This window comes from Miscanthus floridulus, chromosome 8 (assembly GCF_019320115.1).
Source record: "Miscanthus floridulus cultivar M001 chromosome 8, ASM1932011v1, whole genome shotgun sequence".
NCBI lineage: Eukaryota > Viridiplantae > Streptophyta > Magnoliopsida > Poales > Poaceae > Miscanthus > Miscanthus floridulus.
The window spans coordinates 56,595,420-56,622,268 of NC_089587.1; the positions used below are offsets into that span (position 1 = coordinate 56,595,420).

The 26,849-nt window shown below is 42.8% G+C and overlaps 1 protein-coding gene, 1 long non-coding RNA gene and 1 pseudogene across 8 annotated transcripts; 1 reads left to right on the plus strand and 2 right to left on the minus strand.

Moving 5' to 3' along the window:
• Positions 1–997: 997 nt before the first annotated feature.
• LOC136476439 (uncharacterized) lies at positions 998–17,301 on the minus strand. Of its 5 annotated transcripts, none has more exons than XM_066474262.1 (28): positions 17,013–17,300; positions 16,841–16,933; positions 16,300–16,472; positions 15,173–15,449; positions 14,783–14,850; positions 14,627–14,696; positions 14,220–14,537; positions 10,333–10,412; positions 10,202–10,253; positions 8,863–9,016; positions 7,605–7,692; positions 7,428–7,530; positions 7,255–7,345; positions 6,972–7,069; positions 6,173–6,361; positions 5,503–5,706; positions 4,777–4,872; positions 4,584–4,678; positions 4,409–4,472; positions 4,243–4,330; positions 4,086–4,156; positions 3,788–3,873; positions 3,621–3,711; positions 3,212–3,285; positions 2,608–2,714; positions 2,207–2,325; positions 2,033–2,110; positions 998–1,769 (listed from the first exon to the last, which is right to left on the minus strand). In XM_066474262.1, the coding sequence occupies exons 1-28, from the start codon at positions 17,202–17,204 to the stop codon at positions 1,539–1,541; spliced, it is 3,450 nt and encodes a 1,149-aa protein (XP_066330359.1). In that variant the 5' UTR covers positions 17,205–17,300; the 3' UTR covers positions 998–1,538. The 5 variants fall into 5 exon arrangements, with proteins under 5 accessions (XP_066330359.1, XP_066330358.1, XP_066330357.1 ...); XM_066474261.1 differs by having other exon boundaries at positions 3,621–3,705; positions 5,455–5,706; positions 17,013–17,299; XM_066474260.1 differs by having other exon boundaries at positions 5,455–5,706; positions 17,013–17,299.
• A 4,705-nt stretch (positions 17,302–22,006) lies between these two features.
• On the minus strand, positions 22,007–22,546 carry LOC136478513 (uncharacterized; annotated as a pseudogene).
• Positions 22,547–23,398: 852 nt separating this feature from the next.
• On the plus strand, positions 23,399–25,988 carry LOC136472152 (uncharacterized). Of its 3 annotated transcripts, none has more exons than XR_010762274.1 (4): positions 23,399–24,346; positions 24,414–24,787; positions 25,121–25,229; positions 25,556–25,988. It is a non-coding gene; the product is annotated as an uncharacterized lncRNA (long non-coding RNA). The 3 variants fall into 3 exon arrangements; XR_010762276.1 differs by having other exon boundaries at positions 24,414–24,756; XR_010762275.1 differs by having other exon boundaries at positions 24,719–24,787.
• The last annotated feature ends 861 nt before the right edge of the window (positions 25,989–26,849 follow it).

Sequence of the window (26,849 nt, forward strand, 5' to 3'; positions counted from 1 at the left end):
ACTTTTCCATTCAAAAAAGATGTTGGGCCGGCCTGGACTGGACCATCATCCCTTGTGTACGCTGTCTGCTGGTGAACTATTGATTGTTGCCATTTTGCCAATGCTGTTGGATAATAACTTTGTATTGCATTGCATTTACTTGGTTATCACTTAACTAATGAAGATGTTCTTGGAGATAGTACTAGTGCTTGGGAAGCCTGCTTTCAGGAACAAAAAAAAAAGAACGTTGGAAGCACTAGAAGTAGAAGAAGAAGGAGAAAAAAGAGAAACAGAGAGCGATATGCAGCTTTCCAAGGGAACCAAGTGTCAAATATCACACTAACCTGCACGGGGAAATTTTGCACAAAAGATATTTTCATCTGGTCGACAACCGACAGTTCCCCAAGCAAGCAGTGAAGAAGACACGCGAGCAGTAAATGAAACTATAGGGACCCAGTGAACACAAACAGAGAACAATTGAAGGCCGAGAAATGGATCAGTCAGAAGCTGCAGAGAAAATGGGCCACGAAGCAGCGGGGCCCTGGCAGCAGCACCGAAACAAGCCCACGAGAACCCATACGGTAGTTTACTACACACACGGACAGAAACACAAGCTGACTGTCAACTCGTCGCCTGTTCACCACTAACCACCCCCATCAATCAGAGTTCAGATGCTCGACACGCGTACTGACGATGACCAGAGGATGCAGCTGAGAAGTGCACGCAGGTGTACTGACGATGCAGCTAAGAATGCACGCAGATGTACTGACGATGCAGCGAAGAATGCACGCAGATGCAACACGCAGATGAAGAGTAGTACGTAGCACCAGGCATTGTTACGGAAAAAAAAACATTGGAACTGATCGAACAGTGCACAGCGTCAAGCCATTTATGAAGGTTGGTGCATACATACATGAATAAAAAACCACACACACACAAGGGCTCAATAACAGTCACGCTAACGACAGACTCCAACAGATTTGGACAGCATTCATGATCCATCTTGGGACGAACAATGAACAGTCGTAATATTGTCCACGTAGTCTGATAATATCAACCTTATCAATCGCCAAGCAGTAAACCCCAGGACCAGGAAGGCCCATATACATAATAGTACCATCCTGTTTATCAGGAATGACAAAAAGTTAGTAAGAGATACACATGCTGTGGTCACTCTCGGTTTGGAAGACTGCAGCTTATATATTCACAGTAATAATGTTACAAGTAAACAACTGAGGTCACTATTTTACACAAGGTGTACAAACATGTCCGCACCTGCAAGATGCTAAGGAACAACTCTACAAAAAAACAAAATTCGCAAGTGCGATATTGCACCGATCAAACCGAGCTTCAATGCGCTTGTGCATGATAGCGACCCGTGACGGCCAAGATCCAAAACAACTGGCGACTTGCAGCTTCGTTGGATTTCATGGGATTTAGCAGAATTTAAGGATCCCACTGCCTGATGTGTTGTCCATCCTGAGGGGGTAGACGACCAATATCTTGCTGCTTGTTAATGGAGGGTGGAGACCACAGAGGGGCTGTTCACTGTTCATCATTCACGCGATGCTTCTAGCTAGTTGCTCAAATCTCTGGGTAATAGCTTGCTGGTTTCTGCCCGTATATATGCCAAGCAAGGACTGCAGGGCAGAGGAGAGCATAACTTTCTGAGTCACGTTTGGCCTGAAACCATCCTCATCATTTATGGCCTCCGTTGGCCAGGGCCGGTGCTCATTATTATTGAATGATGTGCATAATGATTTCAGCCAGTCTTCTAGAAACAACGCTTTCTGCTCAGGTCAGGTGGCAGATGAGTTAGCTTGGGTAATAGGCCAATAGATCCATCAGACTACTAGACAACAGTTGCAGCAGTCAATATTACAGATTTAGACCATACAAGAATCTGCAGTAAACAGCAAATCTACATGGAGCAGGAAGCACCTTACATTTTTACCTGAATGACAATTGCCACTAAGAATATTGTTCCAGACAAAGACTTATAAATAAAATAAAACACACACTAATATACATGGTATAAAGGAGAAATCGTTACCTTTGTAAGAAAATCTTTCAGGCTTGGATCATCATTTGGTGACACAAAACTAAGCAAATGAAGAGCAGTAAACGCAAGCTGTAAAAAAGAATAGAGCAAGAGCTTCAACAATGCTGCCGAATAGGGATGCTTGGGTGCAAAGTAAGTCACTATATGAGCATCAATGACACTAACCTGCTTCTCAAGGTTGTCTTTCTGTTTGAAATTTGGAGGTAATGATGAATTGTTTGAATTCAATGACTCGAGAGCATGCACAAGGCCTCGAACAACATCTGGAAATGAGCTACCGTAATCTGTAAAGAAGAGAGAGGATAAGCTCCAGCAGCTTGATGGATGTAGTGGTGGGATGTGCACAGTCAGGAATCAGGAAACTGCTATTACTAATGTCCAATGAAGACGATTTGAGTTTTGGAATGTTAATGATCGAGGCACAAGTTTTACAGTACATATACGTGGGTAGATACAGAATCTCAAAATTGTGGGAACAACGCTTCAAGTCCAGGAATGTCATGGTATTTCCAAAATGTGGAAAGCCAATACATTAAAAGGTGGAGAATAGAAGTAAGGGGACTAACCAAGCCTTGACACTGGCACTGCTAGAGCAACAGCTGCATGCATCTTTATCTTATAATTGTTTGAGTCACGGATTAGAAGTAGAAGTATGCTATAAACACTTGATGACCTGTTAAACAGAATACGGTCAGAATCATCAAATATTAATAAGTTCAAGCATATACCAAGATATTACCATGATTGACAGGTTTTGCAAATAAGACAAACATGAACAGGTAAGAAACTATGTGAAATCTAAATGCCTATGAAGTGATAGTCATAAGTATGAATCACAGGTAGTCAATCAAAAGATTCTGCTGCGTGGTATCAGTTACACCCAGTGTGTTCTGCTGTGACTTGCGCTCGTGCCATAGGCAACTAGGGACCCACTAGTGCTATAGGCCATAATATGGAAAATGAGAATTGAGAAAGCAACCCCGAGGGAGACTTGATAGCATTTAATCTGAAGCACAAAACCTCAAATGCTATTGCCACATTGAGAGTTCCAGTTGAAAAAGGTGGCCGCATGGCTTGCTCCTGCGTGGCAAATTTGGGTGCAAACCAAAAAACCCTAGTCGTCTGAAGCAATTGGATGAACAAGGATTTACTGTGTGCACAAATACGTACCAAGGCATGTCTTGAAGTCTCAAGGTATCATTCATGAACAAGTTGCTAAGGGCATGGCAAACATTCCATTGGACCTATACAAAAGACATGTCAAAGTGCAGCCCGTTATTCACCTCAAGAATCTTAACATTCTACAATGAATTCTACCATCCCATAAATTAGATAAAGATATATACTTTTTTTTTGCTAAATGTGTAACAACCTATATTTTTCACTTCTTTATGGCAAAATAATACATGTGATAAAGGGGAGAAATCATACACTTCCTATTTATTGAGGTATTTCCTCCTAAGGATGATAACAAGGAGGCAAAGTTGCATATTCTTTTCTCTAGACTTAAAACACAAGAAAATGACTCAGAAATTAGGCTAGTGCTTAAACTGTTAAGTAAAACTATTTCTTGTAGTACCTTTACATTCCCAGTTGTCACACAAGACACCAAAGCCTGCACCATTCTTTCGAGCCACACCGGATCTCCACAAAAAACTGAATCACTGTTACTAAAATCTTAAAATTGTGAGTTGGGAGTAACAAGCAATAAGAATAGTGATTGATCCATACAGAATGTTCTGCTACCTTGGGTCATTTATTGTGCCAGCCTGGTAATTGAATCTGATAAATCTTGAAAGATAACCAAGAGCTCTAACAGCGTTTGATTTTACCTGAATGAAAATCAAAACAACTCTTTTTACCAGACATACAAGCATCTTTAATTAGTTTACTTGTTTCACCAGCTTTGATCAGTTTACTTGTTTCACAATGAACATCGATCTCCAATTATCTCTGTATTCCTTGTGGCTAAAACTGACAATCTGGTATGGATGCTGGCGAACAAACATAAACAAAATACATAAATTGGCTAAAGCAATCTTACTTTTTCACTATCTTTGGCCAGACGCAAAGCAACTTCAACCAAAAGAGAGATGCTTGATTTGTTCAGTACACCTACACTTGACAAAAGATAATAAATGCATAAGCATGCTTTATTGGCATATACACTGGCACTGTAACCATCAACATGAAATATATACCTGCATAGGGATCTGTATGCACTTCCAATGCTCTAAAACGAATACAAGAACAGAGATTTGCCAAAGCCCATGCAGCGGTGACACGAACCTAAATATTAACATTTACAGGTAAGTATAACTGAGAGAGAGGGAAAGGGAGGGAAGAAAGGAAGGAGGGAGATCATACTGGAGTTGATGAATTATGTGTATTGAACTCAATGGCATCTATGAACTTGCCTGGTAGGCTAGAACTGCATGAGGAAACAGTGCATCACGCACTATTAAGTAACTTCACAAAAATACTTTGAGTTTAGCATTTTTTTTAGGAGAGGCTGCAATGCAATCACAGTTGTGAAAATTACCTTGACAATATCTGAGGAAAACATGCAACAATGCCAATAGCTCGACACGCAGCTGATCTTACACTAGGAACCGTATCATTTAATGCCGCATGAACCTAGACAAGAACATTTCAATACGAATATACAATGTTTCTGAAAAGGGTAAGAAAACACAATGGGATATAGAAATAGACTAATGAGATTCCTGACTTACAGATGAGGAGGTCACATAGTCTCTCTTATTTTCTGGCAGGGAGAAGAATACATCAGAAGTCATGCCAGCAAAGCATGTGAGGGATGCTGTCCTGACCTAGAAATAAACAGATACTTTATTCAGTCCAGGGAAAACATAAACAAATAGGTCCTAGTGCACATCTCGCTATCTAAGAAGTCAATCAATCCTAAGCTTGATTAAAAGGGGCGTACCCAGTGCAGAGAGCTTGACCAAATCCTAAGCTTGATTAAGTTTATAAAAAAATAGTATCAACATTTATGTTTACAAATAGGTTTATATGAAAATATATTTCATGATTAATCTAATGATACTTATTTTGTATCAATAATGTTGTCTTTTTTGTATAGATTTGGTCAAAATTGAAATTGGTCGATTGCTTGGAAAACAAGATGTGCACTCTTTTTGGGAAGTAGGGAGTATAAACAAGAATATTTTATAAACAATAGCATATGCACGATGTTCATTCAACACTTTGATGATTATAAATTAGTTGCCTTCTTTAGGTTAAGTGGCAGCCATTTGTTGCCATTCTGCTTCATTAAGTTAGGAACATAGCATCAATAACTTAGACTATTGATAGACAATGAAATCTCATGGGTGTTTTACTGCAAATAACATAAGAAAATGCAGAATACAGGTTCTAGAGTGGTAAAATACCATAGCAGAGCCATGGGATAATCCCTGAGGAAGATGAGTCTCTATCACCTCGATCCAACGGCTAGTTCCAAGTGTTATGTCCAAAGTGCAATTCTGTGATGATCCAGCAGCTTCCATTTCGAAGTGAGGTGCAGACTTAATAGTTTTATTTATGGTACAATCAGAAATTTGCTGAATATCCAGCAATCTGCATTCTTTGATGTCATCTGCTCCTTTGAATCCAGATGAAACACGCAGACATTCATCCATTACCTGAAAAGGAGGGGGGAAATCTTAACTATAAGTGTATAAATGATAAAAAGGTTATTTACAGTACATCCATCACTAAAAGGAAATGGTCTACTCACACTACTGACTCAATATCTATGTCAATAATAGCATACCAATACATAAAAAATGGAAAAGGATAAAGCATCAGTACATGCTGCATAAAGCAATCAAGTTCATAAGAACATGAGCATAAAAACAATACAAGCATAGACACAATGCAAACAATGGAAGTCTAATGTTGGATGAAAAAGCTTATGTATACATACAACTTTGCGTGTTATATCATATGCAGATTAATACAACTTAAAGGTTGATAGTAGCGCGACATCCATAGTTTATCGTGCTTTTCTGAAGGAGTTAGGGTTGAAGTTCAGAAATGCACAGCTGCCACAAAATGTGATAAAGCACAAAAGTACAGATTGTTAAGCAATATCACAGAAAACATTACCTTTATTCCAGCCACAAGACATCTTTCCTTGATTGATGATTCTTCTTTAGGTCCAGGAGGTCCAAAGTTAGCATCATACTTTTGGTCCTCAAAGCTTTGTATTTGCAACAAATTAAGAACGTTGTCTCGAAGTTTTTCCCAAATCATGTTTGCACAGCTTGGGTAGTTGTGAACCGCTGATCTCAGCACCTGAGCACACATAAAAGGTGGATGAATTATGGACAAGAATGTCGACTTGTATGCAAAGACAACTAATATACATATGGAAAAAAGCATTTTTGTAATTTGCGATAAGCCCTACAAGGATGCGGGTGCACAGCAATTTATTCCTATGGCTACATGCATAGGAAATTTATGTTACGATATCTCAATTGGTGGTCCATATGTTCTTATTCATCATGCCTGGACTTGTATCTTCAGTTGATGCAACAGGTGGTTGTCGAATGAAACATCATTTAAATTGTACAAACATGGAAAGGACAGAATGTTACTTTTATTTAAAAAAAAGGATGAAGCTCAACTTTCCTGAAAGCCCATTAAAATAAAAAATACAAACAAGATAACCAGCATACAACTTAGAAGGATGATACAATAGTTTTCAACAGCGCCAGTGGTTATAATAATAAGACCATAATATAGGAAAAGCTTAACAAGGGGGCCCGGAGTAGAGGGGAGGGAGCAAGCGACACTTAGCAATGGAAATACATGATATGTCAACAGTCAAGTCTGTCAGACAGTTACTGGACAAACAAATGCAAAAGCAATCTGTAAGATTCACTGGATCAGAATGACAACTTGCCTGGAAAGCTCCATGTCTAACACTGTAATACATTTCCTCCTCTATACAATGAAGAAGAATAGCTATAACATTTGATTCTTCCTGATCATGTGATGGTCCTGAAAAGCCCATATTGATACAAAATGTGATAGCTTAGTACTTTTCAAATTCAAACCCTTTTGAATAAGAACAGCTTTGCTTGCCTTTTAAAAAGACAATACAGTAGATTTGTGCAGTATAAATGATGAAAAATGAGAAAAACAAGGAACAATATTATTTTAAATTCAGGATTATAAGGCCTAACCAACACAGCAATCCTCAGTGAGAACCACGAAGACATCCAAAGTTGGTGGCACTTTTGAAAATGCTGTCTCCAAGCAACTTAGAACATTAACCTGTTGTGCACTCATGTAAGGAACAGGGCACCCAAGACCACTGGCTCTTCAATAAAGGAATTAACCAAAAAAAAAAACTAACCAGCAAGGCATAATGTTCAGTCTTGTTCGAGTGCTTGTCCAGTATTCTACTGCACAATACTTTAATGACTGTTGGCAACAACTCCTTTGGCATCCGAGTGTACCTGTTCGTCCAACATATTACTAATTATACAAAATCGAGTAGAAAAAATTGAAAACAGGTGTGTCAAGATCATACGGTGTAGCAGATATCAAAAGAATGAGAACTCTGAACAATGCCGCAAGCAAAGTAGCTTGAGTTTCACGCTGTATCAAGTATAGTGCTCCTGCAAATCAGAGGGAGCCAAAAATGTAAAATGCAAAACTTGAACAGATCTCTTACAAAGTGGAGGGATCTAGTTAATTGATCACAGATGGATAGAAGAAATGGCTGAACAAAAATATTCAAGTTCCACCAAAATAAAGGGACAAAATGCTGGGATTTTAGTGCTCAGCTGCAGAAATGAGGCTATGGATAACTTAAGTACTTAAATAAGTTAATAGTGGTAGTGATAGTGATATGAAAGATCTGTTCTAGAGCGCTTTTTGGTGTGAGAGCTCATATTTTTTTTAAAGTGGATAACATAAGTATCTGGAACTTGTGGGCCCAAAAAGACATCTAATCTGGTGTGGCCCATTGTTCCTAGTCATAACAAAAGTTTCAGCTCAGCTGAGTACACCGTCACTGCTCACAAATTGGAACAAGCAAGTTCAGACCAGAAGCAAATTACTGGAGATGTTCAGAAGACTTCAACCAGAGTTTACTGTGTACTGAGGTTGGGCATGAACAAGCTTAATGTAGCAACCCGTATTTGCTTTATGCTATTAAGCTCATGCAGTCGTGAGACTCATGACCCTGACACCCGGTTACTGAGTTTTTCTTTGAGACATGCCTCTTCTAACAGTTTTAGCTTGTGTAACAGATGCCGGACAGATTTGGGAGCCAAGAGGAACATAAGAATTAGAATGGTACGTAAACAGATGCCGAACCAGGAAATTGAGACCAGGCACCACTGAGTTTCTCCTGATTATTCTTTCCTTGATTCCAAAGAGATGACCAGTTGGCATATAGATATAATAGATGCAAGGTAATCTTTGGCCTAACGACTTTGGGGTCATGAGTTCATGACCCAGCGTAGAAGTTATGACCTGACAACTAATAGGGGTTGTTTTCCCTAGAAAAGTAATAGAGGTTGCACAAAATCCTGCTACAGTGGTGCTCCTTGGGCACATACAACCAGCCCAGTCAGCATGTCATGACAGCTTGCGCTGTGCACCTAGCGGCAGAAGCTGCTTCTGTTGTTTACGTTCTTGCTGAGCATAGTTGGTATTCGGTAATGGTGTAGGATATGATTTTCTATTTGGAGCAACAGTTGTCAACCACAATCTCCGGTGGTAAAAAAAAAAGTCCAAGATATTACAGTATTGGATTCTGAAAATATCAGTAACTCCCCTACCTGTATGCAGTTGCATCAATATTTGACCAAGTGAGGAAGATAATGTGGTGAAAGATCCACGCTTGGATGACTCCTTGTACTCTGCAACTTGTGTCAAAACTAATGCTTGCCCTTCCAGCATGGTAGCAATGGTTGATGCTGCCTCAACACGTACCTGTGCATATTTAATTCAGGCCATATAGATAGTGTACATGAGAGTTTCTAAAAAAAAGGGCGTACCCAGTGCAGAGAGCTAACTGAAAATTAATAATTTGATGTGACCATAAATTGCATGTTCCATCAAATTCGAAATACAGTGAAAGATATTTAAAATTGAGAAAGTATCATATAGAGAAATTCCATAGTGCCTGCACACTCGTCAAACATAGGAATCACATCCAGACTAAGTTTGCTGTACAAAATTACATCTATTTCGACGGAGGAGATCAAGGAAAGGTGAATGGCAAACCGACTTGCTAAAAGAGGCTTGCCCCACTCGGAGGCTTGTCCTTTTTGTGATCAGGAGGAAGAAACCATACAACACATCCTTGTGGGCTGTGTCTTCACCAGGCAGATTTGGTTTTCAATTCTCCAAGCCCTACATCTACCTGCTCTAGTGCCCTCAACGTCAGACACCAAATTCTCTAGCTGGTGGAGGAAAGGTCTTCGGCTTATTCCAAAAGATTTGCAAAAGGGGTTCAACTCTTTAGTTATTCTGGTAGCTTGGGAAACCTGGAAACACAGGAACTCTTGTATTTTTCGAGCACGGTAGGCCTAGCATTCCAGATCTGCTCCTAGTTATAGCTGATGAATGCAGTTTTTGGGGGTTGGCTGGAGCTTCTAAACTACAAGAGCTCCTTGCCCGGTCGCTGTCCTTGGCCGCTTAGATTGTGTCTAGGTTGGTCAGGGTTTTAGTTGTTGCCTCTTTTATTTTTCTGTAAGAGTTTGCTTCCTGTTGGTGGTGTGTGTGTGTGGGGTGGAGTTTTTTGTACTTGGGCCGGTTCCTGCCGGCCCTCTGTTTCTTTCTTCTTCTTAAAGAATTGACACGCAGCTCTCCTGCGTTGTTCGAGAAAAAAGGAAAGGTGAATGCAAAGTAAAGTTTGGATTAAGTGCATCATTTATCAATTTGGTTACTGCCTTAGAATTTCCTTTTTCCATAAAGCACAGAAATCATAATGGGATTACGGCAAATAAATGCCTTCATTCGCACAGTTCACAGCAGTTAACATTAGCCAGCATTAAGGAAAGCACAGCTTTGTCAAATACAGAATAACAAGAAAAAAAGATTGTATAATGATGAATACGCGCAAATTTGAGACACTTCAAATCAGGATATATGTATGTAATTGAAGACTTGTACCTTTGTTATAGGATCAAAAAGCAAGCATGTCATCAGAGTTGCTTGATATTTCCTGTACAAGCAACAAAAAGTAACATCAGATGATGTTGAGGTGTCAGAAAAGCTGTACTGTTGTATGAGGAAAAGTTTACCTTTGTTGGAGAACATCATTCTCAGGCAAAAGTACTGGCCATTGTGAAGTAAGTACCTTTGGATCAGCATGGCAGATATCCTAAAAGAGGCGAGAACAGGATAGTGAGATGGTTACTTCAACAATATGAGCATGTTGAAATATTTGATGTTGCATTCGATATTTGATATCTCATATGGCATAACTTCAGGAAGAAAATGACATCAATTAGTGGAACTTAAATATCTTCATTAGTTCATGCAGATCCCAAGCCCTGGTAAAGGAGGAGGGTTGTGTTAGGCGTGGCGAGCCAATGTAAAAACTTAGCCACTTAAATGGAGATGAAACCCGAAAGAAAATCGTTGGGGCGTAACCCTCTTAGCGACGCGCCATATCGGAACCCGGGTATGGTGTTAAATGGGCAAGGGCCGGGTCGTCACCCCCGTGACGCGCCGTGTCGTGATCTGGGCATGGTGTCAAGTAACCAAGGATCGGGTCGTCGCTTCCTTAGTGGCGCGCTACATCGGCGCCCGGGTGTAGTGAAAAATGAGCAAGGGTCTTCGCATCAGAGTCGACGGGTGCGAAGGGTAAGGAAGCTAGTCGAACCAACTAGGATCCGTTTAGGTAGTTGAAATGTAGGGTCACTTACAGGTAAGTTAAGAGAATTAGTTGATACCGCGACTAGGAGGCATGTAAATATATTATGCGTTCAAGAGACTAAATGGAAGGGTCAGAAGGCGAAGGAGGTGGACAATACAGGTTTCAAGCTTTGGTATACAGGGACAGTCGCGAATAGAAATGGAGTAGGAGTTTTGATTGATAAGAGCCTCAAGAATGGTGTGGTGGGAGTGAGAAGGCAAGGAGATAGGATTATCTTAGTCAAGCTTGTCGTTGGTGATATGGTCTTGAACGTAATTAGTGCGTATGCCCCCCAAGTAGGCCTCGACGAGAGTGCTAAGAGACAGTTCTGGGAAGACTTAGATGGCCTGGTTAGAGCTATACCTAGTAGTGAGAAGCTTTTTATAGGAGGAGATCTTAATGGGCATGTAGGTACTACAAGCGCAGGTTTCGAGGCAGTTCATGGAGGTTTTGGGTATGGTAGTAGGAATCAGGAGGGGGAGGAAGCTCATAGACTTCGCGGTAGCTTTTGACCTGATGATAGCCAACACTTTCTTTAGAAAGAGAGAATCTCATCTAGTGACCTTCAGTAGCGGACAACACTGTAGTCAGATTGACTTTGTCCTCGCAAGAAGAAAGGACAAACGAGCATGCTTGGATTGCAAGGTGATACCAGTGGAGTGTGTTGTTTCTCAACATAAGCTTTTGGTGACAGATTTTCGTTTTCAGATGCGTGCCCGTAGGGATAAACAAGCTAAGATTGAAGAACAAAGTGGTGGAAACTGAAAGGGGAGACGTTAGAGGTATTTAGGGAAAAGGGTTATCAAAGGGGGCTCTTGGAAGGAAGAAGACGACATAAACAATATGTGGGACAAGATGGCAACCAACATTCGGAAGGTAGCCTCAGAGGTGTGTGGAGTAACCAAAGGAAGGGGACGTGAGGCTAAAGATACTTGGTGGTGGAACGAGGAAGTCCAAAGGGCTATTAAGGAGAAGAAAGAATGCTATAGACGCTTGTACCATGACAGGAGTGTGGACAACATAGAGAAGTATAAGGTGGCAAAGAAGACTGCAAAGCGAGCTGTAAGTGTGGCAAAGGGTAGAGCGTACGAGGATCTTTACCAACATTTGAGTACGAAGGAAGGAGAGAAGGACATTTATAGGATGGCTAGGGTTCGTGAGAGAAAGGCACGGGACTTCAACCAAGTTAAGTGCATTAAGGATGAAAGGGAGCATCTCTTGGTAAAGGAGGATGAGATCCGACATCGATAGCAAGAGTATTTTGACAAATTATTCAATGGTGAGAATATGGACACAACCTTTCAGTTGGATGACTCTTTTGATGACACCAATAGGCGCTTTGTGCGGAGAATCCAAGAATCTAAGGTCAGAGAGGCGTTGAAAAGGATGAAAGGAGGTAAGGCGATGGGACCGGATGGTATCCCAATCGAGGTGTGGAGATGCCTCGGGGACATAGCTGTAGTATGGTTAACCAAGCTGTTCAACCATATTTTTCGATCGAACAAGATGCCTGATGAGTGGAGGAGAAGTATATTGGTACCGATCTACAAGAATAAAGGGGATATTCAAAGTTGTACAAATTACCGAGGAATTAAGTTGATGAGCCATACTATGAAGCTATGGGAGAGAGTTATCGAGCATCGCTTGAGAGCAATAACGCGGGTCTCTATGAACCAATTTGGTTTCATGCCCGGAAGGTCAACCATGGAAGCCATTTTCTTAATAAGACAAGTTATGGAGCGGTATAGGGAGAAGAAGATGGACCTACACATGGTTTTTATTGACTTGGAGAAGGCTTATGATAAAATACCAAGGAATGTTATGTGGTGGGCGTTGGACAAACATAAAGTCCCAACGAAGTACGTCGGGCTCATTAAGGACATGTACAGCAATGTTGTGACTAGAGTTCGAACAAGTGATGGAGACACGGATGACTTCCCGATTAGGATAGGACTACATCAAGGGTCAGCTTTGAGCCCTTATTTGTTTGCTTTAGTGATGGATGAGGTCACAAGGGACATACAAGGGGACATCCCTTGGTGTATGCTTTTCGCGGACGATGTAGTGCTAGTTGATGAAAGCCGGACAGGAGTGAATCAGAAACTGGAGTTATGGCGGGAGACTTTGGAGTCCAAAGGTTTTAGACTTAGTAGAACTAAAACTGAGTATATGAGATGTGACTTCGGCACTACTACTCGGGAGGAGGAAGATGTTAGTTTGGAAGGTCAAGTAGTGCCTAGGAAGGATACCTTTCGATATTTAGGATCAATGCTACAGAGGGACGGGGATATTGATGAAGATGTTAGCCATAGAATCAAAGCAGGGTGGATGAAGTGGCGGCAAGCGTCTGGTGTCCTATGTGACAAAAGGGTACCACAGAAGCTAAAAGGCAAGTTTTATAGGACGGCGATTAGACCTGCTATGTTGTATGGTGCAGAATGTTGGCCTACGAAAAGACGACATATTCAACAGCTAAGTGTCGCGGAAATGCGTATGTTGCGTTGGATTTGCGGTCATACAAGAAGGGATCGAGTTCGGAACGATGATATACGTGAGAGATTAGGGGCAGCGCCAATTGAAGAAAAGCTTGTCTAACACCGGTTGAGATGGTTTGGACATGTGCAACGGAGACCTCCAGATGCACCGGTGCGTAGTGGAATCCTAAGTCAGGATAGTAACGTGAAGAGAGACAGAGGAAGACCGAAGTTGACTTGAGTAGAGGCAATAAAAGGAGACTTGAAAGGATGGAATATACCCAAAGACTTAGCCTTAGATAGGAGTGCTTGGAAGACAGCTATTCACGTGCCTAAACCTTGATTGCTTCTGTTGGGTTCCAACTCTAGCCTACCCCAACTTGTTTGGGACTTAAAGGCTTTGTTGTTGTTGTTGTTGTAGTTCATGCAGATGCCATCGTAAGATGAGCTATCAAATAATCATTTTTTGAGCTCCACAATTTAATTTAATTTGTAAAATAAAAATCAAATCATAAGTTTTTTGAATTGCCATAGGGGAGTTAAGTTGCCCAGGTTATCTAATAGGTCAGACAATTTGCCTTCTGAAATCAGTAGATACCTATTAAAGGGTACCACCATCCCTTCATATATTCAGTAAAAGAAACAACCATCCTAAAAGTTAACTATGAAGGACATATCCCATGATATTTAACTCCACTATACACCTCAACCTAAGCTGTACAGATGCATAAGGAAAAATTGACTAATGGATGTATCAGAACTAAGAAGGGAAACACGATTCAAAGCATATGTGTACCTGTATACAAAGGATGGCAGCTAATCTAGCCTTTGAACTCCGGAAGCGGTCTCCACTTTTTGCATAACCATCACTATCACTCAGGTCTGAGTCTGATGAGCTTATATCATACCGAGAATATTCACTATCTGAATTTCGACCTTCCAGTGAATCATTCTCTCCTCCATCCTTGTTCCTCAAATGAGGTGGTCTATATCGTCCATGTGAAGCTCTGGGTTTTGAATCTGTTCTAGTTTCTTTTCGAGCTAGTGTAGGAGGTGAAGATGACCTCAGCCCATATATGAAAAATATTTGCAGATTTGCCACAAACCCTGCAACCTTGAAGTTTTACGGACATTGTTACAATCAGAAAATACATGTAGAAATTTTATTTAAATGAGAGGACTAAAGTTTTATTTTATACTTACATGCCCTGAAAGTGGTCCTTTGGGATCCGCAAGAACCAAATGTAGACAACGAAGAAAGGAAGTATAAAATCTGTTAAATTGGTGTGGTTAGATTTGAATTTACCATTCATTCAATTCACTATGATCTGTAATCCATGAAATAATAAAAGTACTAACCTTGACATGACGCTACTCTCTATAACAAGGTTCCTTGCTGTGACAAAATCCATAACTTTCCTCAAGACCTAGAAAGTACAAAACTGGAGTTTGGGTTAAAACAGAAGGCAGTGCACACATTGATAATAAAAGAAACTCAATTCAAGCCACAGAACAGATGTGCAATGTGGATCAGCCAATGCTTGATGTGTTAGCATGCAACAGGGCCAAACATCAGCAGAAGTTTAGGTGATCAGTCACAGAGGAAGCTCTAAACCATTGATGATGGTTGTGTAATAAATTCTACATTCTTGCAGATTTCTTTTGCTGCGGTACTTGTTCGGTCACTCAATGCCCCCATGTCATAGCACCAAGCAGAACAACAAAAAGATAAGGTCAAAAACCACTAACCTCAATAACAGACTGCCACAGATTTTCTGTCATATTTGATGCAACCTTACTCAGTATATCTTCCACCATGGAAAATGCAGATATCTTCATATCCCAAATATTGGAATTTTTACTATTCACAGATCCAGAATTGTGGGAAGAAATGCCAGTGGCATTTGCTGGTTTATCAGAGATGTTCAGTTCGGCTTGCAAGTATGATACAATCGAGACGAGCACTGTTAGTGAATGTGAACTTTCAGTTAATGAAACGCTTCTTCCATAATCCCTGCTCCAGAACCTGGCCATCAAGAACAGAAAGCATTTAGGAGCAATATAAAGATCATACTTCCTGATGACATTTGAATTAATTATGAATGCAGTAACTTTAGTATCACATACATACAGTAGAACTAAAGGCATTTTCCTTTTCTCCAACGTGTAGGATAAGTGCACATCACTAAAGGCAGATTTTTCAAGAATCATTGAAAGGATTGGAAAATAATAAAATTGTAAAAGGCTGTATAGCCCCACCCTTGCTTCTCATTTTTGGCAATTACACCAGCATTTCAGGATTGATGCAGATTATCACTTTCAGTATTAAATTTGGCATTTTACCTCCCTGGACTTTTAATGTAGAGTGACTCATTCGCCACTATGCCGTAAAAATCGGCATTTGTTTCCTCTTGATTGAACAATATGGGTGCTAAATTGCTGAAACTTGAGGTGCATGAGATAATTTGCATCAAATTAAAAGTATGGATGGAACTGCCAAAATCAAAAGTATTCATGGGGATCTGGAGTATCAGGCAAGTACAGGTGGTGCAGCACAATTTCTTTAAGTAGCCATAGAGGTTTGCTTATCTGGAATAAAGGGAAGAACTTTAGCCAAAAAAGAAGGGCTATGATAGCAAATTCATCATTTAAAAGTCCTTTAGGGAACGGTATGTTATATTGGTATAGTTATACATGTAGAAGTCGTTGTGCTGACTGTTGATAGAAGCAAGAAAGAATCAGAAATTTTTATGTCACTGAAAGTTCAGTCGGTACATGAATAACTAGCAAGAAAACAGGCCATTTCTTCTTAATTCAAAGAGCACAAGTGCAGGAACAGTTTCTCCAGTAGTATTTTATAATAAACAAAACCTAACCTGAGGATATGTAAACATTCAGATGTTGTATTCAATGCAGCTGTCCTACTAGAGAGGCCCTTCACGCATGCGCCCTCAATCGAGCATTTGATAAGCGTGTCAAGAAACTTCAACAATGCAAGCCAACCAGAAGAGTCAATCTCCATATTTGTTTTGCACATGACATCATAAATCTGCAAAAGTAGATTTTTTTCATGAAATTAATGTAAAGATTTTCATTTATCCAAACGATGATAGAGTATTTGAATCTTATCAGTAGCCTACCCCAATTCGGCCTAAAAAAAGCATTGCAATCAAAACGAAGTGGCTAAGTGTCAGCAAAATGGATAAAACTATGGCCTCAAAGCCTCCAACTAATTGTAGCTGGGCCTTAATTTGCAGCATGCTGAAACTGAATTCGAGCCACATTATCCTTATTGATCATCACAGAACACACTCGATCTACAGTTATAGACACTAATCGTGGGTACATATACATTCCACCATGTCCTGCGACAGCCAACTATAATAGGTCGACGGAGTGGAAGCACAGAAGCATTACCAGGTGGCAAACACCGCGCAGCGCGTCGTCGGCGCCGGGGCAAGAGGCCGCCGCCGCGGCCGTGTCAGCGAGGAACGCCACATCCGAGCCCACCTGCACAGACAGGCGAAACACCACCACAGCGAGTGAGATCGAGCCGAGCCGAGCCAAAGAGGGGGATCAGGAGCCGCACCTCGTGAGGGGAGAGCGCGGCGGCGGACGCGGCGAGTGAGGGCGAGGCCGAGGCCGGGGAGAGGAGGACGCGGCGGAGGAGCTCGAGGAGGGCCGTGGGCGAGGGCGAGGCGAGCGACTCGTCGCGTAGGGTGAGCAGCGCGGTGCGCCACGGACGCGAGCCGCCGCCGGAGGACGAGGCGGAGGCCATCATCGGCCGCCGCCGGTGAAGTTGCGGGCTTTGCTTTGGGCTTGGGTTTTGGTTTGGTGGCCGAAACACACGTAGAGGAGGGAGACTGGGAGAGCGGACGTTTGGGCTCGGCCTCGTCGGAAGCAGCGCTCCGACATCCCACCCCTGCTATCCTTTTCCTTGGGTTATTTGGATCGGTAGTTCGGTACCATTACAATTCTCACAGGTTTGAGACAGTACCATTAAAATTCGTCTATTTTGAGATCTACTATTATAACTCATCGTTTCACTGAGTTTCTCTATTTTCTACGTCTTCCAGCTACTTGGGCCCACTGACAGTCGTATGCGCACTGTGCTATTTTCTGTATGGACAATTTTGCCCCCGTCCGAAGATGAAAGAGGCCTGCGCTGCGCCTATGGCCCCATCTCTCAGTCCTTTCTCCTCCTCGCGCTCACTCTGTCTCTCACTCGTCCTCCCGACGCGGCAACGGCGGGTGAACCCTAACCCTAGCCGCCGGCGTCCTGGAGCCCGCGCCCGAGTCAGCTGCTGCCGCCGGCGTCCTAGAGCCCGCGCCCGCGCCCGCGCCCGAGTCAGCTGCCGCCGCCGGCGTCCTGGAGCCCGCGCCCACGCCCAAGTCAGCCTCCCGGATCCCGGGCGATGGTGTTCCATTGACCGCAATGGCTGACCCCGCGGAAATGGAGCACGGCGAGGAGAGGTATGGATCTCCAACCTTCAATCTCTTGAGTCTGAGTAGCGATGCGAGTAGGTCGAGGAATTGCGCTTCACTGACCCTAGTGTATTTATTTGTGAATTGTTTGTTTGCTGCTAGGGTTCGGTTGTTCTCCTTAGAGATTAAAGTTGAAGATTTATGTACTACAAACAGTAATGGTAGGAAATGTTACACGAAGGGTAGTGTGATTAAATGGGATGTGAAGGTAGGATCGTTCACTTTTGAGTTGCTGATGCAAAGCTTGACCAATCAGTTCAAATGGTCCCCTACCCAGAGTCCTTGTGTGTGGTTCTTTGACAAAAGTATGTGTGAAGACGTCAAACTAGTTAATGACTTCCAGGTGAATGATGTGTTTGAAATGTATAAGGATCAGATGCATTGCCAACTTGTTGTAGGAGTTTTTGAAAGGAAATTTGCAGATGTTGATGAGTTGCTACCCTAGAGCCTCTTTGTGTGATTCCTCCTGTTGAGCATGAGAATCGTAGTCTAGATCCCAATAGGCATGAGAATCATATTCCAGATCTTGTTGAGAAGCCTAATCCTCCTGTTAGCCGTGCTACCAAGCCTACTGTTGAGCCAGATGAAGGAGCAGAGTATCCTTTAGAGCCTGAACTAAAGCCTGACAGGGAGCCAGACATGTTTGATAATGAGGAGGAGTATGTGGGTGTCGATGATGAGGGAATGTACATGCTAGTACCTCCTCATCAGTACACTAACAATACACAGGCTGCTAACAGTTCTCACCCACAACCATGTGCTAATGCTGATGCAAATGATTGTGGTGCTGCTGAAGGAGGTGTTCCTCTTGAGGCAGAGATTGATGATGCAGATCCACAGGAGGTCCATGTGATTCATGATCCAGAAAACCCCAACATTGTGAAAGGAGGGCTCTTTCCTGATATTGTTGCATTTAGGAAGGTAATTAGGCATTATGCAGTGAAGACAGTCTTTGAGTTTGCTGGTGTGCAAACTGACCCTACTAGATTTATTGCCAAGTGTAAAGCAGAGGGATGTCTTTGACGTATACATGCTTCTAGAAATTCTTATGGCAAGACAATAGAGGTAAATTTGTAATTACTATTGGTACAAGTTATTAAACTTGTTATTTATGCAACTAATGTCCTATTGCATTTGTTTGTGTAGATCAAAAGGCTACCTTTTGAACACAACTGTCCTACCACAAAACTCAGAGAAGGGAAGATGGCCACCCAAGGTTGGTGTGCAGATAGGTTGGCAGACTGGCCGAAGAAGAATCCAACCAAAGGTGCAACTGGGTGCAGGGACAAATTGGAGGGTGACTATGGCATTAAGTTGAAATACTCCAAGGCATGGTCAGGTATGAAGGTAGCTTTAGAGCAGATCCATGGTAAATATGAGGAGAGTTTTCAGTTGCTCTTCAATTGGAAAGCTCAAATTGAGAAAGTATCCCCTGGTAGCTTAGTAGAGATAGAGTTAGAGAAGATTAGCACAAAAAACAGATTCAAGGGGATGTTTGTTGCTCTTAGACCATGTGTGGATGGATTCTTATCTGGTTGCGGACCTTTTATTGGGGTAGATGCTTCCTGTTTGCATGGTAAATACAGGGATCAGTTAGCTTCAGCTACTGATGTGGATGGACACAATTGGTTGTACCATATAGCTTATGCAATTTTTGAGTCAGAAACTGAAGATAATTGGAATTGGTTTCTGCAGCAGCTGCATAAGGTTGTAGGAGATGTTCTAAATCTGGTTATATGTACAGATGCATGTAAAGGACTAGAGAATGCAGTGAGGATCTGTCTTCCCACAAGCTAAAAACAAGGAGTGCATGAGGCACTTGTATCAGAATTTTTTGAAGAAGTATTCTGGTGATGTGTTCACTGATCACTTGTACCCTACAGCTAGAAGCTACACACAAGGGCTGTTTTCAGTGGCACATGAAGAACATTTTTGAGTTTGCACCTGAAGCCATTGAGTACCTTGACCCACAATAGGATCTGGTACAGGTGTGCATTTTCAGAAAATAGCAAGTGTGACTACTTGACAAATAATGTTTCAGAGAGCTTCAATGCACAAGTAAAGAAGTTCAAAGGGCTGCTACTGCATGAATTAGTTGACAGAATCAGAGAGCTGATCATGGAGAAGAGATACACTAGGAAGATGCTTGCTAGGCAGTGGACAGATGGAATACTGCCAAATGTGATGAAGGAGCTCAACTTGATCAGCAATAACCTCAAAGTGGTCAAGGTATCAGTTAGTGATGTTGATATTGCAGAAGTGACCATCTTGGATGAGTGGAACAATCAGAGAAGACAAATAGTTGACTTGCAGAACCATAAATGCTCCTACAGGTAGTGGCAGTTGACAGGGAAGCCCTGCAAGCATGCTTTGGCATGGATTCTGTCCAACAGAGGGGTCAAAATTGAAGATTTTGTCCATGAGTATTACTCAGTGGCTAGGTTCAAGGCAACCTATGAGGACAGAATTGAACCTATCCTAGATAGGTCACAATGGCTTGGTGTGGAACTTGGATTCAAAGTGTTTCCACCGTTGCTAGGTAGAGGAGCAGGAAGACCAAAGGTTCAAAGGCATAGAGGTTGCTTGGAGAAAAGGGCATCCAAAAAGAAGGTCAAATGCAGGAGATGTGGAGATTTTAGCCACTTTTCAAAAACTTGCAAAGAGGCAGAGATCGGAGAATATGGTGAGAGAGCTCCACCAAGGAACAAGGCTAACAAAAGGTATGTTTCTGTGCACTAAATTTGTCTTGTTTTTCACTTCACAATATGTAATATCACCTTTAAAATGTAGGAAACAAGCTCCAACAAATGCAGCTGATCCCTCCCAAGGCAACAAACAGAAGAAGCAGAAGAAGGTCACAACAAAGAAGAAGAAGACACCCATCAAGAAGAAGCTCAAGAAGGCAACAGCCGACCCACCTACTACTGTTGTTAGTAGCCTTAGGAGGCTAGTCTATGAAGACTAGAGCTTGTCAAGTAGCTTATGATATGCTCTTGTTGTAGTTTATGGGGTACCCTAGTTTATGATATGCTTTTGTGTAACCTTATAGTTGGAATGCTGGAACCATGTATGGTTGTGAACCTGGTATGCTGGAACCTTGTATGGTTGTAAGAATAACAGTTGAACCTGGTATGCTGTTATGTTGAACTGGGTTTAAGTGCATTTGTTGGGTTTAAGTGTTGAACTGGTCTTGGTGCTGAGTCCTGTGGGGCAACTGGAAGGGTAACATGATCATTGTTTCAGCACCTGAACTGGGAATGCTTGAGTAGCTAGTGAGTGAGCTGTTGCATCGAGTCTACTGTTTATCTGCATCTAACAGTTCATCAATTACTCCATTTCTCACCTCTAATCTAGTTTTAAATGAAAGTTGCTGGATGCTTTGAAAGTACTATCTACCAGTTTGCATGGAGGGCCAAGACAAAGATCAGTATCAGCTGTTGCTCAAACGGTTCGATGCTCTAAAGCAGACAGGTTCTAGCCCTTCTGTAGGAAGAGGAGCTTGCCCTAAGAAATGAATAAGGCCAGTGGGTACTCAAAGAGCAGTTTCAAGCAAGGGTTGATAGGTCTAAATTACCAGATGCTGTCAAGAGCAAGGGTGATGGATAGGTCAAGGAATTTGAGGATGTGGTGATGGCAGTTGGCCATTTTGATGTCTCAGCTTTTCAATGATGATGAATTTATGGTTCCTTCCATCTGTGAATCAGCTATAGTACTATGAATAAGTACTTGGACAGAATCAAAACCCCAATCTGCTACAAATCCACACAATTGCCTTGAGGAACAAACAAAAGGCACACCTGAACCTTCATAATGCATTGTTACACTTGTTACATCTCTACATGTAAGATCTGTACCCATACATCAATCAATTTTGTTAACAGTTACATCTAAAGCTATTGAACACTGAAAAGATGAACACAAGCTTTGCTCAAACATGGCGACCATAGATTTGTAACTTAATCTCAAACATGGCGACCATAGATTTGTAACTTAATTAGAAGGTTTGGACCTCATCAGTACACAAAAGAAACAGGGAGCCACAACTCCAACACCACCAACCCACACTTACATTAGCTGACTAACACACATTCTAGCTGTTCACTTCCACATGACAGCAACAATAAATGCACCAATCAGGACACCTACAAAGCCAAAAAAAACTGACGATACAACTGAACAATCAAGCACAATATGGCATTTCTTCGTGTCCAGCTCAGGCTTCGGCTCAGCAGGTTGGACCTTCAGCTTCCACAGATCAGCTACTACACTATCCATAGTTTGCTTCAACTATTGCAATTTTTCCTTCAACTCGGCATAACAGTCAGCCGATGTCTCCTTACCAGTCTGCCACTGGCTTTCGCTTGCTTCCAAGGCCTCAATCTGCAACTCAGAGCAGATGAAGCCGCAGGTACTATGATCACCCTGCACACAAAAAGCATCAATCAGAGTAGCATCAAGAGTCACAGTGAGGTCAACAATGTCAAGAATCCTAACCTTAATGTTGTACGGGCACGTGAGAAACCACTGACCCTTTGTCGCTGGCTGCTTGCTCTGGATCCGGACCAAAGGAACATGGCAATAAGGGCACTCCCTTCTGCCGCTGCCCGTCGCGCTCGAGCCCGTCGAAGGTACCTTCATCGGGCTTCCAGTCCACTGCCCGGCCATGGCTTCAAAAGCTAGACGCAGCCATGGAGCAGAGCCTACAGACCAAGAGATGGGGCCATGGGAGTACAACTCGGGCGCGGGCGGCAGTGGAGTTGGCCAGTGGCGGCAGCTGACTCGGGCGCGGGCGCGGGCGCGGGCTCCAGGACGCCGACGGCGGCAGCTGACTCGAGCGTGGGCGTGGGCTCTAGGATGCCGGCGGTGGCAGCTGACTCGGGCACGGGCGTGGGCTCCAGGACGCCGGTGGCTAGGGTTAGGGTTCACCCACCGTCGCCGCGTCGGGAGGACGAGTGAGAGACAGAGTGAGCGCGAGGAGGAGAAGGGACTGAGAGATGGGGCAACGGGCGCAGCGCATGCCTCTTTCATCTTCGAACGGGGGCAAAATCGTCCATACAGAAAATAGCACAGTGCGCATACGATTGCCAGTGGGCCCAAGCAGTTGGAAGACGTAGAAAATGGCGAAACTCAGTGAAACGATGAGTTATAATGGTAGATCTCAAAATATACGAATTTTAATGATTAATCTCAAATTTATGAGAATTGTAATAGTACCGATCCAAATAACCCTTTCCTTTTTTTTGCCCATGATGCATAACTTCCAAAAACACGATCTCTCGCTGCTGTGAAGGGTTTGGCATGGATTGTGTGACAGAATCAATATTTTACAATCTTGCCCCAGCCTACTCCTTATATGATCATGTCAGCATCTGCTCGAGTTGTCGATCTCCAAAGCGATCTCAACCAGAAATTCTGCATATGCAATGGTAGCATCAGATCTTGTATCACAGGGAATGTTTCACATACGCACAAGATGCAATTCACTATCTGAGCTATTTTTTTTTCTCGAAAGCATAAGAGAGTTCGTCTCTTCTCTCGTACACTACAATATCTCCTAAAACTAAAAAGAATAAAATGGATATTTTTTATACGATTTTTTTTTGTCTTGGTTCGTCCGTCCCCACGCCTGCGATCCCCCGTGCGACAGTAACTTCACCGTTCACCGTGCGATCCCGCGAGGCGATGCCTATATGTCGCGCCGCCAGGTGGGACCTCATCCCGCGGGGTTGATCGCGGCTCCTCTCCTCCCCGCGGCGTTGAGCACGCGCCGCCAGGCCCACATTGATCCCGTGATCGCCCAGTAGGAAACAAGACCGCGCACCATGTTGATCGCGGCGCCTGCTCCCTTCCTCGTGCGATCCGTGGATGCCCGCTGACGTGCCTAGCCGGTCGTGTCGGGCCCCTGCTCCCTTCAGCGGTGTGCGCCGCGTAGGCGGCCGCCGGTGAGGTGGTGCTGCGCGTCCACCCCACCCAGGATCACCGCAATCACCAATAGCCTCGCCGTGGATAGCCGGCGAGGCCATGGCCTGGCGGGAGACCACGACGCGAGTGGCAGCGCGGGCACGGGAGCCCCTATCCTTGCCTCGGTGCGGGCGTGGTGACCCCTACTCCAGCGTCGAAGCAGCCGCGCGAGGCAGCCACGGTGAACAGAGGCGCGGGCGCGGGCATGCGGCGGACAGGCCCTCTCTCCTCGCCAGCACTGGACATGCTGGTGTCCATGGGCCAAGGAGGACCACAAGTTCCAGCTTCTGTTGCCGCATAGCGAGGGCGTCCCCACCGTACCTCGATTGATTTCTCGGCCTCTGAGACAACCGCGTCCTCCACATCTGCAGGCTCTGGATCACGTCAACCGCCTGGTGGCTTTGGCTCCCACCCGACGCGGCGACGCCCACCAGTCTCAGAGCAAATCAGAACTTCTACAACGGCTCACTGAAAATGGTAAATTAGACTCTTTTGGAACCTTATCTTTATCATTCAGGCGAACATGATCATTATTTTTGTTCAGGCTAAACTGTTGACTGGCTGGATAAGGAATTAGAGCAAACTGCAGAGGCAGTCTGAAGTGGCATGTTCTGAATGTTTTGTTTTAGAAAGATACATCTCTTGATAACTAAGTATAGGGGTAATCAAATTTATCATAATGCATTTCTGTAACTTTACTACAGGTATGCTCATCTCAATAATAATCGGCTAACTAATTACACATTTAGTTTTGCTCATGTAGATACTGTCATTGATTTGCTGAAGGTTTAGAACCAATTCTCCTGGCTATCAGTCACGAGCTGAAATTTTCTTACTATTTTCTTCTAGAGTGGAGCCATATCTCTCAACCATCCAGATGAGCACGTGTAAGGGTTTTATCTTATCCAATTTGCAGAGGTACCTTTCCTCGCTATAGTGAAATTGTTTGTAATTGTGTATAAGTTTCTGGAAGTCAAGATACCAGTGCCAGTTTTTGGATCGAAGGCAATAAGCTAAATGCATGGCTAGGGAATTGTTTCTACCACAGAATCTATATTTGTGTCATGGATTATCTGTGTGAAACAAACTTGGATCAGTTCTTTTGCTGGAATTGTTTCTACCAGACTTGTTTGCTGAACCAATCCAAGGGCTGGATTGTATTTTTGCATTGAATAGTTTGCTTCATAGCAGTCATATGCTGCTCTTCTGCTTCTTCATGTGTTAACAGAAAGTTTTTGTTTTGCACTGCAGTAACGTGCTCTGTTAAGTAAAAATCACAACGGCAACAGCCAAGCAGAAACAAGCATGCTGGATGACGAGCGCTAGGCTGTGTGGACGCGGCTCAGCAAGCAGCGGGGAGGTGACATGTTGCTCCATATTCTTATTTGTCTTTGTAATAAAATATCCTTGCAATTCCTTGAATCTTATACATTTCCATTAAGCATGGCTAATTGATCCCTTATATTGTCCATCAAAAAGTCGGTTAACCTTTCTGCTTTGCATAGAAATATAAGTTTCTGTTGATCTATGACAAAGTTGTATCAGTGTTGTTTTTTTATCTAAGTACCGTCCAATTCCTACAATCAACTTAATATCCATTATTGAGTTTCAGGATCACCTGAATTGCAAAATGTTAGTTCTTCTGTTAGAGCAGGGCAATGTTTCACCCTGCTTTTGTTCATTCAGTAACAGTTTCTGAAGAGGGTATTTTGGGAGGGCTCTACAAGGTTTGTGCTGTGGCAAGTGGGGATGGTGGTGTTGGTATGGTTGATCTTGATTATGAACTGACTCCTGCGAAATCGAAGGGACCTCGGGCAGCTATTTCGACATGAGTTCAAAAGGAGCTGAACTTGGAGATGGGAGTTGTAACCAAAGTAAGTGAAAAGGATCCATCTTGACTACACGATGGTTGACCTGCAGCTCTGTCTTACTGTCTTGTGTGTAAGTTTCTTCATTCAGTCAATGTGAGGCAAGGACAATTTAGTTTTGATTGGGAATTAATTAGACAGGGAATGATACCATGCGATAGGATTGAACAAAATGGTGCTCTTCAGTAGGTTTTTATGTATTTGATTAATTGAAGAACTGTAAAGCTATTTAGTGAAGAAGTTCATTGTTTGCGCAACTATTTTGCTTGACCACTATTTTCAATGTATCCGTCAGGAAGCTCTCCATGTTGCCTTTTTCAATCATTTCATGTGTTGTATTATATATTGTTGTCGTGCAATATTATATTATCTCATAACAAAATTTTGCTCCCGTCTGCCTGCGGCTCGTCGCGCTCCCTACTCGCCCGACACGATCGCCCACAGCACACGTAAGGACATGCGTTGAAGAGCTGACATCGCCGCCCATCACGCACCTCTGTCGCTCGCTGCCATCGCACATCGCCATTGCGAACACACACGTTGCTCGTAGCACTGAAGGCCGGCCTAAGGTCAGTCTAGGTGTTTCTGAATTCTGAGTGCCATCCTGTCCATATTCGACAATTGAAGATTATTTTCACTCCCGCCTACTCTTCGCTTGGTGGTTTGTTGGTCATAGTGTTCAGACTGTTTCCTGAAACGTTGGAACTTTCAGGATGCTAACCTCCATCAACAGCATGTAGAACTGTTGTCAGAAAGTGAATAGGTCTGAATAGAAGATTGGTTCACCAAATTTTTCGGTAGGCATTCTCGGCACCAATTTAACTGGCTGTTAACCCGCGGCAACGCGCGGGGTACCTGCTATATAAAAATACATCATAATTAGGGTTTGATTAAATCAGCTAAATAATTATCGCTATTTTTGTTTGGTTATTGAATTGAACAGAACAAATCTAAATGATTTCATTATTAGGGCTTAGAAAACTAAACTGAGAGTATATAATACTTTTTTTTAAAACAAAGTAGAACAAAGACAATACAATTTTATATAGCTATATATCATTTCAGTTCTGAATTAATGACATCCATGTTTCATATGCCTTAATTGCAATCAT

Bases quoted from the DNA above. Each gene is read 5' to 3' on its own strand.
- LOC136476439 (XM_066474260.1), bottom strand. From the start codon at position 17,204: ATGATGGCCTCCGCCTCGTCCTCCGGCGGCGGCTCGCGTCCGTGGCGC. The intron at 16,473-16,840 runs GTAATGCTTCTG...CTACTTTTGCAG, and splicing joins TGCGCGGTGTTTGCCACCTG to ATTTATGATGTCATGTGCAA. The intron at 2,111-2,206 runs GTTAGTGTCATT...TCTTTTTTACAG, and splicing joins AAGACAACCTTGAGAAGCAG to CTTGCGTTTACTGCTCTTCA.